Source organism: Platalea leucorodia (genome assembly GCF_965183815.1).
Source record: "Platalea leucorodia genome assembly, contig: HAP1_HAP1_SCAFFOLD_102, whole genome shotgun sequence".
NCBI classification, from domain to species: Eukaryota; Metazoa; Chordata; class Aves; order Pelecaniformes; family Threskiornithidae; genus Platalea; species Platalea leucorodia.
In genome coordinates, this window is record NW_028121428.1 from 128,701 (window position 1) to 147,083 (window position 18,383).

Consider the following 18,383-nt stretch of genomic DNA (forward strand, 5'->3'; position numbering starts at 1 on the left):
TTCCGCCTAGCAAAGCCCCCAGCCAGCGCGTGGGGTCTAGGGTGTTGGTCACCTCCTCATCCATCTGCCAGCAGGAGAGACAAAGTGCATCTCTCCTGCCATGTGCCCCTTTCCCGCTGACCAGGGGCTGAGGGTGACTGCCCTGCACTGTCACCGTCCGGGAGGTGATGTGCTGTGCTGGGTAAGGGAAATGCTTTCCTGAGTGCCCCCTGTCTCTCTCCTTGCCTCCCTCAGCTGCTCTTGGTGTTGATGTCAGACTCTCTGGGAATGGGAGTTTCAGCTGCAGAGTCAGGCACTGATCTTGTGGGTCCTCCCATTTGGGTGTGTTTATGGCAATGAGGTGTCCCAGCTTTCCTCTAACCTGTGACGCTCTGGGCAATGCAGTCTGTGAGGCTCGGGAATGAGCTGACCCTCCCTTAACCAGATGCCATCATTAGCACAGCTGGCTACCTCCTTGGGGTGTCCTTCCAAGCTGTGAGCTGCCTTCCAGCATGCAAAACTGCCCTATAGCACCTTATGTTATCTGAAGGCCCCATGGAGAAGTGCAGAGATGCTACAACAGAGAAAATGCTGTTGGGTTTGTGAAATGAGCCATGTGTGTCCTCGGCTAAATGTGGGGCGTTGAGACCTTGAGAAAGGGTGAGACATTTAGTGGTCTGCAGTGGATCCCTCTGCTCTCAGCAGTGTCTGGTGGCTTTTCAGGGTAAAGTGGGAGTGTGATCACCCTCCATCTCAGAAAGATGCAAGCCCAGGGCAGCTGGGAACAAGATGAAGAAAAAGACTGGCTCTCCTCACTCTGCACTAAGCCACAGGCACTCCTCTTGCCTCGCAGGGCTCCCTCTGTTCTCCCTGAGGGCAGCAGAAATGCTGAGGCTTTCTGACATCCAAACACACTCCCCAGGGGAGATGGAGGGAAGCTGTAAAACTAACCTCTCCAACTGCCTTCTGCCATCCCCATTCCTTAGCACTGGGAGTGCAGATGCTGACAGGCCCTTCTGGGGTGGGAGCAGTTTCATCTGACAAAGTCAAACACCAGCACTGGACCCTGCACCCACCATTCCCATGAACTGTTTCCTGCAGAGCAGGGCTGACTCCTCAGCAGGCAGTGGGAAGAGCCCCTGCTCCTCATGGCACACTCAGCCAGCGCCAACCTGAGCTACAGGCACACAGCTGAAGGAAGTTCTCCTTGAAAAGGAAGAAGGTGGGTGCATGTAGCAGGGAGAGGGTCCAGGGAAAATTGCTTTGATTTTGCTCAGGGAAGTCTCCCCTGACTTCCCACTCCATTTTCTTCCTTGGACAGTGTCCCATGCCCAGAGGAAGGACATGTCCAACAGCAGCTCCATCACTGAGTTCCTTCTCCTGGCATTCACAGACACACGGGAGCTGCAGCTCTTGCACTTCTGGCTCTTCCTGGGCATCTACCTGGCTGCCCTCCTGGGCAACGGCCTCATCATCACTGCCATCACCTTTGACCACCGCCTCCACACCCCCATGTACTTCTTCCTCCTCAACCTTTCTGTTCTTGACCTGGGCTCCATCTCCACCACTCTCCCCAAAGCCATGGCCAATTCCCTCTGGGACACCAGGGCCATCTCCTACGCAGGATGTGCTGCCCAAGTCTTTCTGTTTGTATTTTTTGTTTCAGCAGAGTATTGGCTTCTCACCATCATGGCCTATGACCGCTACTCTGCCGTCTGCAAACCCCTGCACTATGGGACCCTCCTGGGCAGTGGAGCTTGTGTCCACATGGCAGCAGCTGCCTGGGGCAGTGGGTTTCTCAATGCTCTTCTTCACACTGTGAATATATTTTCACTACCACTTTGCCACGGCAATGCTGTGGACCAGTTCTTCTGTGAAATCCCCCACATCTTCAAGCTCTCCTGCTCACACTCCTACCTCAGGGAAGTTTGGCTTCTTATTTTAAGTTATTTGTTAGCTTTTGGATGTTTTGTTTTCATCGTGCTGTCCTACGCAGAGATCTTCAGGGCCGTGCTGAGGATCCCCTCCGAGCAGGGACGCCACAAAGCCTTTTCCACGTGTCTCCCTCACCTGGCCGTGGTCTCCCTCTTTCTCAGCACTGGCATGTTTGCTCAATTGAAGCCCCCTTCCGTCTCCTCCCCATCACAGGACTTTTTGGTGGCAGTTCTTTATTCATTGGTGCCTCCAGCAGTGAACCCTCTCATCTACAGCTTGAGGAACCAGGAGCTCAAGGATGCAGTGTGGAAACTGATAACTGAATGTTTTTTCTGAAGCAATAAACTGTCCATTTTCTTATGCATATCACTTATAATGTGTCTCATTACAGGCTCAGCCTGTCTTTTGGAGGTTTGGTGGTTGTGGTGGCTGTCTTTTTCCTTGGTTTTACTTGTGATAAGATTGTGCACAAAGAAATGTCATTATTCAACCATGTCTAATTCACTATCTACCTTAATAATGTTACCCAGAGCCTTGAAATGAGAGCCATGTTCTCTGTGCATTTAAAAATAAAGGACCCTGCAGCGACTTTGTATCCGAGACTTTCGTTTTTCTGAGACTTTCTCTGGAGCTGCACGGCAGTGCCTGTGTGCAGAGGTGGAGGGGGAAAGAGTCTCAGCACAGCAGCACGGCCAGGCAGCACCAGCGCTTGGTCTTTCCCGAGCTGCTCTCTTTTAAATTCCGCACTCTCTTTCTGAGCCCCTCTCTTGGTGTAAGGAAGGATTGCTCTGGCAGCTTGGTCAGAGTCCTTTTGTGTGGCAGTCCTGTGACTGCAGGCAGGGACAGGCAATGGGCACTTCTGTGACAGAGCTGACCTCCAGAACAGAGTTTCTGTCATACAAGGGGATCTCCTGGTGGCAGTGCCTGAAATCTTAGGTCTTCTTCCAATGTTTCTCTCAAGAACAAGCCCAAGAAAGTGCCCTCAAGAGGAAAACACAGCTAAACTGTTTGAGTATTCAGTGTGGGAGCATGTGGCAGTGTCCTTGCACAGCCAGGCCTCCTGGGGGAGATAGGAAGGACCAGCAGAGCAGGCTCTGGGCTGAGCCCATGGCCACTGGACACCCCAGGGAAGCTGCCCCAAGGCAACCGTCACAGAGCAGCCCATAACAATCACCGTTTCCAGCACTGGACTGTCACCCCACCTCGTACAGGTTGTTTATTCCCCCCACAGTGGCACACCAAATGACTAGGTCAGAAGTCCATGTTTGTGTTGTACAGAGGTGAGATCACGGAGGAGATATTCCTGGAAGACTTGTCAAAACATATTGAACAGAGGGAGGTGATTAGAGAAAGCCAACATGGCTTCACAAAGGGCAACTTGTGCCTGACTACTCTAGTGGCCTTACATGGAGTAACTGCATTAATGGACAACGGAAGAGCTATAGACATCACCTGTCTAGCCTTCTGTAAGTCCTCTGATATGGTCCCCCACAACATTCTTGCTGCTAAGTTGGAGAGATACAGATGTGACAAATGGACTCTTAGATGGATAAGGAACTGGCTGGATGGGTGCATCCAAAGAGTTATAGGCAATGGCTCCATGTCTGAGTGGAAACTAGTACCGAGTGGTGTCCCTCAAGGGTGCCTACTGGGACCAGTACTGTTTAATATCTTCATGAATTACATAGTCAGTGGGATTGAGTGCACCCTCAGCAAGTTTGTAGATGACACCAAGCTGAGTGGGACAGTTCATTCCCCTTGAGGGGATGGATTTTTCATCACAAATCCAAAACATAGCCCCATACAAGCTACTATGAAGAAGTTTAACTCTAGTCCAGCCAAAACCAGTACATCTGGCCTTTGTCCTTCATCTATTCCTGAAGTTCCTGACAGGACAGTCCTCCCACCTGTCATGTTTCCCCTGAATGGCATCCCTAGGGCACAGGAATGGTCCTCCCAATTTAGTGCCATCGACAAACGTGGTGACAGTTTCCTCCTCCGGGTCGTGGATACAGGTGTTAAACTGCACAGGGCTCAGGAGAGGCCCCTGTGCTGCCCCACAATGCCCCAGTATGTCCCACTGGCCTCCAGGTAGGGCATGACCCCTTCAGCACTTGTCGCGTATGAGCGGTTAGGTCACTTAAATAATCACCGCCACAGATATTTGTAAATAGTGATTTTAATAGAAATTTATGAATGGGTGATTTAACAGAGTTCAACGGCAAGGTTCACTCTATCACTTATTAAATGAATGGAATATATGGAGAGAGAGAGAGAGAGAGAGAGAGAAAAGGGATTACGGGGCGGGGAGAGGGGGTAAAGGAGGCCCTCCTGTTGAGTCACGAGGTTCAGAGTGGACCCCCGTGCTCTCTAGACTCCTTCTCAGAGAGGAGCCTAGGTGCGGCTGGATCCAAGCCTAGTCTCAGACCTGATCAATGGTTTACGTCTAAGGATTATATGTATTTAGCAGCAACGTAGGTTTATTCACAATGAGGAGAGAATCACAAGGATTTAGTAGTAACTAATCATTGGTTACTCTAGCATCTACAAAGTGATTAAATGAAGCTTACTACAGTATTTGTATAATACACACACACACAATCACACCATAGGCCTAATAAAAGAATACCTCTTAAAATCCCTCGCGAGTTTGATATGCGCAGATAAAGATACCCATCAAAAATTGCCCTCGCAGTGAAATACTCACTTCAGTGGTTGTCTCAACGGGCGAAGGGTTGAACCTCAAGGAGCAAAAGGCACCGGAGATCAGCCCAGGTCCTGTTGCCATGCCTCTGTATGCAAACTTAAGAGTTCGCAGCTCTGAGAACCGTCCCACTCCCAGGGAGATTCTGGTGCAGCCCACTGCGGTCCAGGAGAGCTCAAAGGGTCTCCCGTGGCACCGTTGCTTATAGGGCTGTGAGATGATTGACTTTAGGCATCAGTAAATTTCCATTCTGGCCACAGCTGTGGTCAGTTATTGCTGAGTTCTCATTAATCTCAGCAAGGCAGGTACGATCGTCCCGTACCGATCCGCCTGAGTTATGGTCCACAATGGGGTGTTCCCAAGCTGTCAAGGGATGACTGATAATGCCAGGTGCGATCAAGGCATTCTTGTTCCCCAGCTCAACCATGCAAGAGTGCCTGGTACAACCAAGGGGCACCTGGTGGCCAGACTCACTGCTCAGAGGCCAAGCCTTGGGAGGGGTCCTTGTGGTTGTAAGGTGGTCGAGAGGAAGCTGGGGTGGGGGGATGCACCACCACAAGAGGTTGCAACTGCCCTGGGGCAGCTGAAGAACCCGTGTGACCCAGGAGATATGGTAGTCCTTCTGGAGCATGAGCTGCTCTGCAGGCAGAGTGCCTCAGGGGTGGTGGAGGGCATCACCTGCCTCCAGCACTGCTGGGGTGGCTGAGCAGGGACCTCTCCAGCACAGCAGCACATTGTGCTTGGATGCTGGCTGTGAGGTCCCTTCTGACTGGCCAACAGTGGAGACACAGGTGCTTGGAGGTCTTCAAAGCCATTACAATACAGCCCCCAACAAGCTGAAAGATTTGGGGAGGTCAGGGGAAGCTGGGACAAAGGAGATGGGAGATCTGGGGGAGGGAAGAGGGGCTTGGCCAAAAGAAGTGAAAGATTTGGAAGAGGTAAGATCCGTTCAGCTAATTTTGATGCCACTGTGATAATGACTGTGAAAACATTCACATTAAGCCTTTACCCTACTTCTAACAAGTAACCTTAAGTCCTAACCCTACCCCTAAATGCTACCCCTCACCCTGAAGGCAATCCACTACTCCAATCCCTTATCTCAAAGTTTACCTCTAATCCAAAGTCGAAACAGATAACTCCTTGCCCTTACACTTACCTTATTGATCACCCTAATCCCTTGCCCATACCCCTAGCATTAAAATGTTGACCTTAACCCTAGCTTTCACTCCAGCCCTAATCAAAACCCTAATCCACAAAGCTAGCCCATGCCCTAACACTAACCAGCCACCCTCAGCACAACACCAAACCTACCTTATCAAACTTTGCCTAATCCCCAACCATTGAAGGCAAGATCTAGTCCCTAAACCCTAACCTGAACACCTCACCGCCAAAGGCCTTTTTCCCGTGCTCTACACCCCCTTACCTTCAGCCCCATTCCTAACTATGACTTAAACTTTTTGGCCCCTTGGGGCAGGAAGGGGATTGTGAGTTCCAAGAGCAGTCGCATGGCATTGGAAGAGGAATGTGAGGTTACTTGCATCTGATCAGCTCACAGGTCATGAGGAGGAGATGGCTAGGAATGCTATGACGAGGTCAGCTGTGCCTCGGGATCTCATGGGCCAGCAGGAGGCACAAGGTTGTGAAGCTGGCTGTGATTTCATGTCTCTCTCTGGAGTTGATAGGCCAGCAGCAGCAATGTGTCTGGGAAAGGGACTCTTCCTTAAGTAGCTGACATGTCAGCTCTTGAATCATGGCTGGGATACGTGCTTTTAGTCTCACACCTGCCAGTGTCTCTGATAGGTCAGCAGAAGGCACATGGTTGGCAAGTTGATTGTGGGACTCCCTTTCCCTAAGTAACTGGTAGGCCCATCCAGGAAGAGGGCTTGGATATGGCTGTCATCTCCTTTCTGCCCGAGTACCTGCTGGGACAGCGGCAGGCATGAGGTTTGGTTGTGTTTATCCGAGCAGCTGAAAGGCCGGCAGCAGGCACGTGGCTTGGAAGATCATGGTGAGGTTACTTCTGTCTGGTCAGCTGGTGCAGCAAGTCTTGAAGATCCCGTCTGTGGAAGGGTTATCCCATTTTGCTCCTGCAGTCACTTTCAGTGTTTGCTTAGAAGGAAAAAAATCCAAGTCATCGTTTCTACTGCCCCCAAAAGAGGCTGTTCACCTGTGATTTCATTGTTGCAGTCTTAGATATAGGGAAGGACATGCAGGTGACCTAATCACTGGTACCAGGTGGGAGCTGCCTGTGTACTTCTCATTACAATCAAATTTAGTCTGCAACCCAGGAATATGCTCAGCACAACACAGCCCAAAGGCTCAGCTGTACGTGGAGCACAGCACAGGCCTCGGTCTACTCAGGTTTCCTGTTGCATGGATCATTAACATCTTGATGTACAATGGTCTTGTGGTCAGGATGCCTGAACTGCCTGAGGAAGGTTGGGAAGAGGATGAGCTGTCCTCTAAGGCAGTTGGAGATATGGACACAATTTTAGGACCTGGTAGTCCCTGAGAACTTGGAAGGCCATGGACCTCTGCTAGAAAGCCACAGCTGAAAGGAAGATGGAAGGTGATCCCTGACCCGACATGGTGGGAATGCTCTCCTGGATACGTTTTTCACAAGAAGACAAGGCAGGACTGGTGGAAGGTATGGAGGGCAGCTTTGGCTGCAGTGCAAGTGAGGTGGTAGAGTAGAAAACCCTGCTGGAAGTGAGCAAGACAAATTGTAGCAGTGCTGAGGAGAGAGGAAGGATGACCTCCCCCACCTGCTGGCAGTGCTCTTCCTCATGCATCCCAGGGTGCCGTTGTCCGCCTTCACTGCAAAGGTGCAAAGCCTGGAGAAGAGAAGGCTGTGGGGAGACCTCCTAACAGCCTTCCCGTGCCTTTTGGATGTCAGCAAGAAAATGGAGCCAGGTTCTTCACTGTTGTGCATGATGAGAGGATGAGGGCCAATGGGCATCAGCTGAAGCAAGGGAGGAAAAACTTCCTCCCCATCAAGACACTCAAGCACTGAAGCAGGTTTCCCAGAAACCTTGTGTCATCTCCATCCTTGGAGCTTTTCAAGCCCAAAATGAATATAGGCATTAGCGACCGGGTTTGACCCCAGAGCTGATCCTGCTCTGAGCAGGAGGTGGGCTTAGACACCTCACAAGATCCCTTCCAGCAGAAATGAGTCAGCATTTCTTTCCACCACAGATCATGCCTTCCTGATGGGTGGCAAAGCACTCAGGTTCCCAGTGACCACTGAAGTCAGCAAGAAAGAAGTTGGGTCGGATGATCTGTGGTGTTCTTGTCTCACTCCAGGCATTGTTGCTCCCATGCAGGGCTGCTTGGCAGGTATCCCCAGACAGCCCTGGTTGGTTCCTTTGCTTCACTTTTTCTTTCCTTTTTCCCTCTTCCCACTCACAATTTCTTCCCCTTGACCATCCTTGTACCCTCCCATGCAAACAGCCCATCTCCGTTTACCCTTTCCTCCTTGGCCCTAGTTTGCCTTCCTTTGTACTCTCATTTGGTGTTTCTGAGCTTGTCACCATGGGGATTCCTACCCTGGTCAGCAATGCCATTAAACTCGCACCTCCTTCTATTATCTGTAGTGTTTTGTAATTCCTGATAGTCTTATCTTGGCAGAGGCACCACATGGTAGGGTGAGCCATCTGTGCGCACACATTAACAGCTGGCCCAATGGAGCTTCACTCTTAGAGGACCTTGAGAAACTCTGCGATTCGGCCAGTAGAAACCTCACAAAGCTTTACACGGAGAAGCAGCAAGTCTTTTCTTGGGGGCAGAATAACCCCAAACACCAGGGCTGGCTGAGACCTGGACCACTCAGGAGTGACCCTGAGGAGAAGGGCCTGGGCGTTACAAGGGATGCCATCTGAGCCAGTGGCGCATGCTCACCAGGAGTAAGGCCAACTGCATACAGGGCTGCATTGGGGGGAGCATGGCCACCCAGACAAAGGAGTTATCATCCCTCTTGCATCAGCACTGGTGTGGCCACGTCCAGGCTAGTGTGTCCGCATGTGGGGCTCCCGGTTCTGGAGGAAAGAGGAGGAATGGAGAGGATTCAGAGGAGATCTGCCAGGATGGGGTGTGGGGCCTGTGTGAAGAAGTTGAGGGACCTGGGCTTCTGTACCTTTTGAAGTGGAGGCTCAGTCACTATAGTGGTAGCCTTCAACTGCTTGAAGGGTGTTTTCAGAGATGATGGAGCTTTTTTTGGTAGTGGGAGGAGAAGGAAACCTCCACAAAGTGCTGCTTGGAAGGTTCAGACTGGAGGTGTTGAAAAAGAAAGGTCACTCAAAGGGTAGCATTGTGGTGCAAGAGGTTCCCCAGAGGGAGACTGGATCAGCCCATGGCTTTGTGTTTCAAGGAAGAGCCAGTGAGGATGGAGAGACATCAGTGAAGGTATAGAAATGCCAGGGTGAGGGCTAGGTGGTAAAGGAAGATCGGTGTCTGTGGCTTGGAGGGCAAGAGGTGCAGGCATGGGGCAGTGTAGGACAGCCTGCAGTCGAGATGGGCAAGGGCTCTGGTAGAAGTGAAAGGCCCAAAGGAACCAAGATCTTTGTCCCCTTGGCTATGGCAGTGACCTCTGCCACGGAGGCCTTCAGGCAGAAACTTTATTTTGAGGCTCTGGACTTTATTGCTTCCTCGCCCCCGCTTGGGGATGCCAGGAGGTATTGCACAGTTTTTCGACACTTGGCACTGCTCGCCCTCACATCCCACTGCCCCCAGGAAGAGCCCTGAGCCACGCGTGAGGGACAGCATCTGCCTTGCCAGGGCCTGGGGAACAGGGCTTGGCCTTGCTGCTTGCTGATAAACCAAGGGTTTTCTCTGCATTACAGCCACCTGCCCACTGCCTTTGCCTCCCTGCAATCACAGCCTCCAGTTCTCTGCTCTAAGGAGTCCCTGGGGAGGCTTTGTCAGTAATGGCCCTCAGTGGGGCTCATTAATGCTTCAAGGTACTCCGGGTTTTGTTCTGACTTGGGCTTCTGGAGAGGATTGTTCAATCTTCTCTCAGCATCTGAGGTTCATGAACTCAGCCCCAAACACACCATGGGGCTCGTTAAAATACAAAAAGCCCTAACAAGCTCTTTCTCTTCCTGTAATTTTCTTTAAGTCTTCAAGACTTGTACAGCTAATTGGAGTTTTTTCATAATGTAGTTAAGGAGGAAGATTTCATACCGTACCTAATAAAAATGACTTTTTTAAATTTAAAGCCTATATTTTATTACTTTTCAGTTTAAGGAGGAGGTGATAGAAGTGTACTCCAATTGATGTTGATGCAGAGTGTCTCCTCAGGAGGTCTGGAGAGGGAGGAAGAGCCTGAAGTCTGACACTGTATGGACAACTTTGCTCCTCACCTCCCCAACCCCAACATTTCTGTCATTGGCCACCTGAGACTGACATCACTGTTCTTGCATCAGACTTCTCCACTGATCTGTGCAGCTGGATGGTACAGCTCCTTTGCACCATCTCCCCCCTGCTCTCCTTAGAGACCTGGCTGCACACAGGCACAGAAGGGTTTTTTCTATTTGTAAGGAGAGAAAATTAAAGCATGATCAGTTTTCATAACCAATAAAACACACTCCACAACTATATGCTAAGCACAAGATGCCTCTAATGAGGTTGCCTCTCTACAAGGGATAATCTGCTCAGAAATGTTTTAGATAGCTAGATACAAAAAGATAGATATAAACAGAATTCAAGAGACAGCTAAAGAGACAATTAGACTGCTGAAAGACAGGCAAGCTTCTAGCTACCTGAAGCTTAAAACAGCTGCATAGGTGAGAGGCATCTGAATGAACAAGGAGTAAGGGGAGGAAAAAACTAGAGAATAATGGAAAGAGCCTTTGTCTAAGAAGTCTGCATCTGAAAAGATGACATTAGAAATGGTCATTGTATCAGGACAGCTGAAAATATATGAAAGATTAGAGAAATTAAATACACCGTATAGCAGGCAGAATAGTGGTAATGAAGTGACACTGGAAGATTGATATTTCATTGGAATATCCCTTTTGAAAAGTCACGGGATTGGTAGAGGTCTCTTGGGAGTGAGGACAAACCAATGTTGCACCCATCGTTGAAAGAGGCCAAAAGTGCAACCCCGGGAACGCCAGGCTGTACAAGCTCACTTGGGGGAGGAGTGAGCCTTCCCATGAGTGCTCTTGAGGGACATTGCTGGGCACCTCAAAGAGCAGAAGGTGTCCAAATGCAGTCAGCATGGATTAGCCAAGGGTAAATCCTGCCTCACCAACCTGACGGCCTTCCTGATGAAGGAACTGCTTTTATGCACGAGGGGAGAACAGTGGATGTCCTTTACCTCAGCTTCAGCAAGACTTTTGGCATGGTCTCCCTCGGTAGCCTTGTACCCACATTAGGCCATTACAGTCTGGACGGGTCGACAAAGAGATGGGTGAAACACCAGTTGGAGGATGAGGCTGAGAGAGCAGTGGACAAGGGGTCATAGCCTACCTGGAGGCCAGTGGGACATACTGGGGCATTGTGGGGCAGCACAGGGGCCTCTCCTGAGCCCTGTGCAGTTTAACACCTGTATCCATGACCCAGAGGAGGCAACTGTCACCACGTCTGTGGATGGCACTAAATTGGGAGGACCATTCCTGTGCCCTAGGGTTACCATTCAGGGCAAACCTGACAGGCAGAAGGACTGTCCTGTCAGGAACTTCATGAGACAGAAGAAGGACAAAGGCCAGGCCCTGTGCCTGGGAGAGCCTAACAGCCTGCAGTTGCAGGGCCTGGGGACTGCCTGGCTGGGGAGCAGCTCTGCGGAAAAGGCCCTGGTGGTGGTGGGAGACAGAAGGCAAAACATGGCCCAGCAGTGCGACCTGGCAGCCAAGGCAGCCAGCAGAGTCCTGGAGTCTCACCAAAAGAGCGAGGGCAGTGATTGTCTCCCCCTGCTCATCGCTCCTTAGACCACCTGTACACAACCGCGTCCATTTTTGGGCCCCCACTGGACAAGGGGAGGAGGGAGGGAGCGCCTGTGGGGCTGCTGGGCTCTTGGCCAGAGATCACCAGCACAGCAAGGGAGGTGTTGGTAACTGGCAGGGAGTTGAGTGGAGAGTCACCAAGCTGCTGAGGGGCTGGAGCACTTGCCTGGGAGGAGAAAGTGGAGGAAAAGGCCTTGTTCAATGTGCAGAAGGGAAGGCCTTGGAACTTCATAGTGACCTGCCAGTCCCCATGGGGAGGTTTTCAGGAAGGTAAAACCGGTCTTGTACACATATTGCTTGGCAGGAGAATAATAGGCAATACTCAGATGCTGAAATGAGGAAGATTCTGGCCAGAGATAAGGCAATGAGATATCTGCAGAGCATGGGATGCTTTGGGTTGTAAACAGAAGCTAAACCAATCCTCTGACTTGGGATCTCATTCAATGGAAATGTTCAATATTTGTCATGACCAGGCCATGAGCACGTGATCTAGCTGGAACTGCCTGAGAACAGGCTTGGCTGAGAGACCAACTGTGGCAAGAACTGTGGGATTTGGTGAGTCATGACTGTCCAGTCGGAAAATGCTTCCCTTTTGATTAATAATGGCAATGGAGTTGAGTATCACTGAGCACCAGAGGACGATGTCAGTGACCATGCAGCGAAGGTCCTTCCTCAGGGCTGGGGTGTATGGCCAGAGATGGAAATGGCCGGTGGGTGGGACTTGTCTGGGACAATTTTCCTGCAGCATCTTCCCTGGGGTGTTCAGGACACATGGCACAGACCAGGCCCCTCTCTTCTGCACCTTTGATGCCTTGCTTCCTTCACCATGACACCTGGCTCTGCACTGGGAGTGCTGGCTGCCCCTACCCTGCACACTCACACACCTTAACTCTACACTGGCCTTTTTCTTTCCCGGGCTCCTTCCAGCCCAGCCCAGACCCTCCCCACCTCTCCCCACCTCCCCTGCCCTCTCCCCAGCCCAGCCCAGCCCAGCAGCCCAGCCTGGGCTGGCTCCATGGCACTGCCCAGCGCAGGCTGCTGCAGAGCTCTGGGCACTCACCCCACAGCCCCAGCCCCGCTGAAGGCCGCAGCAGCTGCTGGGGGACAGACAGCGGGGTTCAGGCTCCCCATCAGCCCCAGGGCTGTTGCTGACCACAAGGCCATGAGGAAACAGAGGCTAGGCACTCTCTGGCTCTCCTGAAATCATACAGTAGGTGAGCCCCAGCCCTGACTGAATTTGCCCCCTCCTCTGCTGCCACCAGCCCCACTCCCCAGGACAGCACCAGTGTCCTGGCCCTGGGGGTCCCCAGGCAGTCCTCAGGTGTCTTGCACTCCCAATCCTCTCCTGAGCCCTCCAAATTCATTTCCAGAGACTCTGGTACATGCCATCAGTCCTGTCATATGTGCAGCAATCTGAGGACTTAATGGGGAGCTCATGGACCATCTCCATTGCCATTGGGCACCAAGAAGAGCTCTTTTAAAACCAGAACTTCTGAACCAACTTCGACTAAGACACTAACCACAAAAAGCCCAACCTCCCCGAGGTAAGAGTGTGAGCAGGAGAGCTTGAGGATCTGGGGGATTTCACAGAAGAACTGGTCCACAGCATTGCCTTGGCAGAGGAGGAGTGAAAATGTATTGGCTGTCTGCAGCACAGCACTGAGAAACCCACTGCCCCAGGCAGCTGCTGGCATGTGGACACAAGCTCTGCTGCCCAGGAGGGTCCCATAGTGCAGGGGTTTGCAGATGGCAACGTAGCGGTCATAGGCCATGATGGTGAGGAGACAATACTCTGCGGACATCAAAAAGACAAACAGAAAGACCTGAGCAGCACATCCTGCATAGGAAATGGCCCTGGTGTCCCAGAGGGAATTGGCCATGGCTTTGGGGACAGTGGTGGAGATGGTGCCCAGGTCAAGAAAAGAAAGGCTGAGGAGGAAGAAGTACATGGGGGTGTGGAGGTGGTGGTCACAGGCTACAGCAGTGATGATGAGGCCATTGCCCAGGAGGGCAGCCAGGTAGATGCCCAGAAAGAGCCAGAAGTTCAAGAGCTGCAGCTCCTGTGTGTCTGCAAATGCCAGGAGAAGAAACTGGGTGATGGAGCTGCTGTTAGACATTTTGTCCCTCTGGGCATGGGGATCTGTTCAAGAAGGTAAAGGAAGGGAGAAGTTAGGGCAGAATGCTTTCAGAAAAATCTGTTCACTTTCTTATAGAAACCCCTCCAACTGCTTTTCACTTTTCAGGAAGAGCTTTGGTGAGCTGTGGTTGGTGCTGGTTGAGGGTGCCCCAGGGAGCAGGAGACTCTGCTGGGGGCTCTGAAGGACTCAGTCCTGCCCTACAGCAGTGAGTAAACAGGAACTCGGGGTGACCACAGATTAAATCTACTTGTGATATCAAAGAGCTTCTCAGTATTGTGGCTCCCAATTCACCTGACTGCAGAGCAGAGCTGTGGGGAGTTTGGGTTGTGCCTTCTGCTCTAGTTGCCCCAGCACAGCTGAGGAGTGGTTTGAATGCAGCAATGCCTGGCATTTCTGCTGCACTGCAAGGGAAACCTTGTGGGTGCAGAGACTGGGCACAGGGACTGTCCCTTAGTGCAGAGTGAGGACAGCCGCTCTGTCCATCAGCCCTGCTCTCAGCTGCCCTGTGCTGGCAGCTCTTCCACCTGGACGACTATCGCACTCGGGTGTTCTCCCCAAAAAAACACGCCAGTGCTGGGAGCAGAGGAATCCAGTTTCCAAGTGCAGATCTCCAAACCCCTCACCCCATCTCATCGTACCTGAGGAGGATCTCAGCTCTGCCCTCCCAACCAGGGACACAGAGGGCTCATGACAGCTGCCCACATGCAGTCGCCTAGCAGCGTTTCAATGGCCTTAGCACCGAGGTGTCTTCTCCATGGGGCTCCTGCAAAGCACAGAGATGCCCTGGGAGAGCTGTGCCCTACGGGAGGGCAGCCTGCAGCCCAGCAGGACCTCCCAAGGACAGAGTCAACTCTCCTGAATTTGTTATGTCCTGAAGGGAGGGTGAGATCCCTGCCAGCCGCACACACTGCAGTACCCAGAGCCCCACAGGTGAACAGGGTGCGAGCTGCATGCTTTTCCTCCATGGCCATATGTGCATGACAGCACACGCAGCGTTGGGGTCTGAGCTGCACTTGAATCCTCACCCCCCACATCAGTGAGTGTAACAGTGAGGAGAAGGGTGGCAGGGAGAAGAGGAGAACATGCCAAAGGAGCCCTGCCAGGGCAGGCAGGAGAAAGAGACACAGTCAGACCCTTGAATTTTAACTCTCTTTGGTCGTCAGGCTGATGGGAAGGCAACCCATGGCCAAGTCTCCATGCCATTAAGGACAGAGGCTCTGGTCTGTGAGTGAGGAGACCAGGGGGTTGCTCCAGGGAAAGCATCTGCAGTGCAGGGGGTGGCAGGGAGATGCCTGAATCCCCACATCTTCTCCCTTTTCATGCTCACAGAGCCCATCCCACCTGCTGTGTGCTCAGCTCTGCCCTGCAGGCACCTCCTGGCAGCAGGGCACTGCCCAGGGGCATCTCTGTGTGTGCAGGGGCTAAGCAACAGCTCAGAGAAGTCCTAGTGAGAACTGGGGTCTCATTGCCTACTCCAGAGCAGAGAAATAAATTCCTATCTCTCACTGCCCACCCAGCCTATCAAGAGTGGATAAACTCAAAGCACAGATTTCTTTCCTTTCAGACAATCCCCTTCCTTGACATCCATCTTTAGAATGTCCCTCTGCAAATGTCCTCTGGGTGATGTAGAAGTCTGAGCAGCCCTGACCCACGCTGCACCCTCTGGACAGCAGAGGGATCCTGCCCTGCTTCCACCCACAGCTTCTCCCCACAGCTTTGAAGGGAGCTCCCCGGGCAGGCTGAGGGCTGACCCAGTCAGACGGCAGAGTCCCTGCCCTGGTGCACAGCCCCCTGGGGTGCAGGGACCCTGCTCTGAAGGACAGCCCTGGGCACACACAGGTGCACACCGATCTTCAAAACCCCAGAAGGCGGCAGCTGTATTGCCTTTTCTTTCTGAAGGTGCAGCACAGAAGTCCTCTTCTGCAGCACGTCCTCCTCCTTAACCCCTAGGGAAACTGAGAGAGTCCTCCTGAATGATCCCATAGGCTGTGGGATGTAGCAGCCTTTGGATATCCCTCCAGGAACATCAGTCACATTGTCCTGCAGCCAGGGACTTACCATGCAGAGGGCTGTGAAGATCTCTCCCATGCAGTGAACTCTCACCATCCTCTCACTCCACACTGCCTTTACAGTCTCTCTGCCTCACTCCTCTCCTCCCAGCACTTGCAGGCAGTGCCCTCAGCCCTGCTGCGCTTTGCAGAGGAGCTGCTCCTGGGCAGAGCTGTATCTCTGCAGCGCTGCCGACTTGCCATCAGCTCCCTCCATCCCAGGAGCCCAGCCCAGCTCAGCAGCAGAGGCCCAGCCCAAGGCACCACTTTCTCTGCCCCTCTGGGCTCCCTCCAGGTGTCCCTGGGGCTGCAGGGGAACCTGCTGGGAAACAGGCTGAATGAAAACACTTTTTTTCCCTCCCTCAGCTGCAGAGACACAATTATTCCCAGCACTGTCATTTCTCCTATCAGGAAAAGATTTGGGCAGGAGAATCACCTTTCCTTGTCCCATCATGAGACAGGACACCTAGACAGTGACAAGGAGGGATCTGCGTTACCCCTGCTGAGGGAAGGGATGCAGATTAGTCAATAGTCGCATCTCATTTGTGGGTTTGCAGTCCTGGGGCTAAAAAGGGACTTAGCTCCCTCCCATGCACAACACAAACCAACAGGAGGTGGGATTCCTCTTGCATTAGGTATGCTGGTGGGCACAGAATAGGCACCTACATGGGAGCTCCTTGTCGCAGTTCCCATGCCGATTAATGGAGATGGAGGGCAGGACTGGGCTGTTCAGACACAACGCTTGGTGAGGCCCCGCTTGGAGCGTAGGTTATGATTGTTGTGGTGGGTTGACCTCAGCCAGACCCACCCTGGTTTTCACTCACTGCCCTCTCCTAGAGGATGGAGAGAAAATAGAGGAAGGAGAAAAGTCTCATGGATCAAGAGAATGACACCTTAATAAGAAAAGAAAAAGCTATGTGTGCAAGCAAAGCAAAAAGAGGAATTCATGCACCAGTTCCCGGGCACAGGCAGATGTTTAGCCACTTGCTGGGGGGCAGAGCCTCAGCACACACAACACTGGTTTGGGAAGACAAACACCGTAACAACGAACAGCACCCCTTCCTCCTGCTTTTGCCAAGGTTTTATCGCTGAGCACGACATCCTTTGGTATGGAACAGCCCTTGGGTCAGTTCAGGTCTGCTGTCCTGGCTGTCTTCACTCCCATTTTCTTGCCCCCCCCCTCCCCCCCAAGCCTACTGTCTTCTGTGGGGGGTGTTTGAGAAAGAAAGCCTTGATGCTCTGCGAGCAGTGTTCAGCAATAGCCAGAACCCTGGAGTGATATCAACGGCAAAGCATGTATCCGGAGTGAGGAATAGATTCTCCTGCGTGATCTCCATGAGCTCAGTCGGTAGAGCATGAGACTCTACATCCCAGGGTCATGGGTTCGTGCCCCACGTTGGGTGCCAAAAAGGACTGTCGTGGTTTAACCCCAGTTAGCAACTAAGCACCATGCAGCCGCTCGCTCACTTCCCCCCATGGGATGGGGGAGAGAATCAGAAGAGGAAAAGGGTTAGAGATAAGAACAGTTTAATAATTGAAGTAAACTTAATTAGAACAGTTTAACAGGTAAAGCAAAAGCTGTGCGCACAAGCAGAGCAAAGCAAGGAATTCATTGACTCCTTCCCATGGGCAGGCAGGTGTTCAGCCATCCCCAGGAAAGCAGGGCTCCATCACATGTAATGGTTACTTGGGAAGACAAACACCATCACAAAGAACGTCCCCCCCTTCCTTCTTCTTCCCCAGCTTGTATACTGAGCATGACGTCACATGGTATGGAATAGCCCTTTGGCCAGTCTGGGTCAGCTGTCCTGGCTGTGCCCCCTCCCAGCTTCTTGCACCTGGCAGAGCATGGGAAGCTGAAAAGTCCTTGACCAGTGTGTGCACTACTTAGCAACTACTTAGCAACAACTTAACACTACTTAACCCGAACCAAAACATCAGTGTGTTATTGACATTGTTCTCATCCTAAACCCAAAACACAGCACTATTCCAGCTACTAAGAAGAAAATTAACTCTATCCCAGCTGAAACCAGGACAACATCGCTTTGTGCCCTGTCCCCCTTCTGTTCCTCCTACTTGAGAACAGCCTCCTCCAGGTCCTGGAACCTAACCAGACCTATCCACACCCCATGTGGGGTTTCACAGACATCCATGCTCCAGGATCTGCCAGGGTCTGGACAAGGAGAGAGGTCGAGCAGGGCTGGCCATTCCCCCAGTGCAGGCCCTGAGCCCAGCAGGAGGAGGCAAAAATGGCCATGCAGAAAAACTCACCCATAAACCTGTTCAGAGTGGCCAAATAGGGCGGGCACCAGTGAAAGCTCCCTCCAGTCCCATTCCCTAACACATTGCCCTGAGCTCTACTGCCCTCAGCCCATGGAGAACACCAGCACAGCAGCACGGCCTCGTGGGGGCAATCCCTTCAGCCTGTTCCTGACCTCAGCGCTGGAAGAAGAGCCCAACCTCCAGACACCAGCACTGAGGAAATCCCCTTTTATTACAGAGATGTGACATGGGAGGCCAGCTGTGCCACCAGGCAAGACACATGTGCAAAGACCTTTATGTCATCCAGACTGGGTTCATGCCTCTGGAGAAGTGGAGTGCATGCAGACATTCCTGGAGAAACACAGTTATCACAGAT

The 18,383-nt window shown here is 52.1% G+C and overlaps 1 protein-coding gene and 1 pseudogene across 2 annotated transcripts in view; one reads left to right on the top strand and one right to left on the bottom strand.

Annotated features, from left to right (window-relative positions):
• LOC309603484 (olfactory receptor 6B3-like) overlaps nucleotides 1-18,383 on the bottom strand; it is a 229,030-nt pseudogene that overhangs the window by 92,198 nt on the left and 118,449 nt on the right. The gene's annotated exons all lie outside the window — the stretch shown is intronic.
• On the top strand, nucleotides 1,324-2,250 carry LOC309603474 (olfactory receptor 14I1-like; the record flags this gene model as incomplete). The annotated part of the gene is made up of 1 exon (XM_082338315.1): nucleotides 1,324-2,250. The coding sequence occupies one exon, from the start codon at nucleotides 1,324-1,326 to the stop codon at nucleotides 2,248-2,250; it is 927 nt and encodes a 308-aa protein (XP_082194441.1).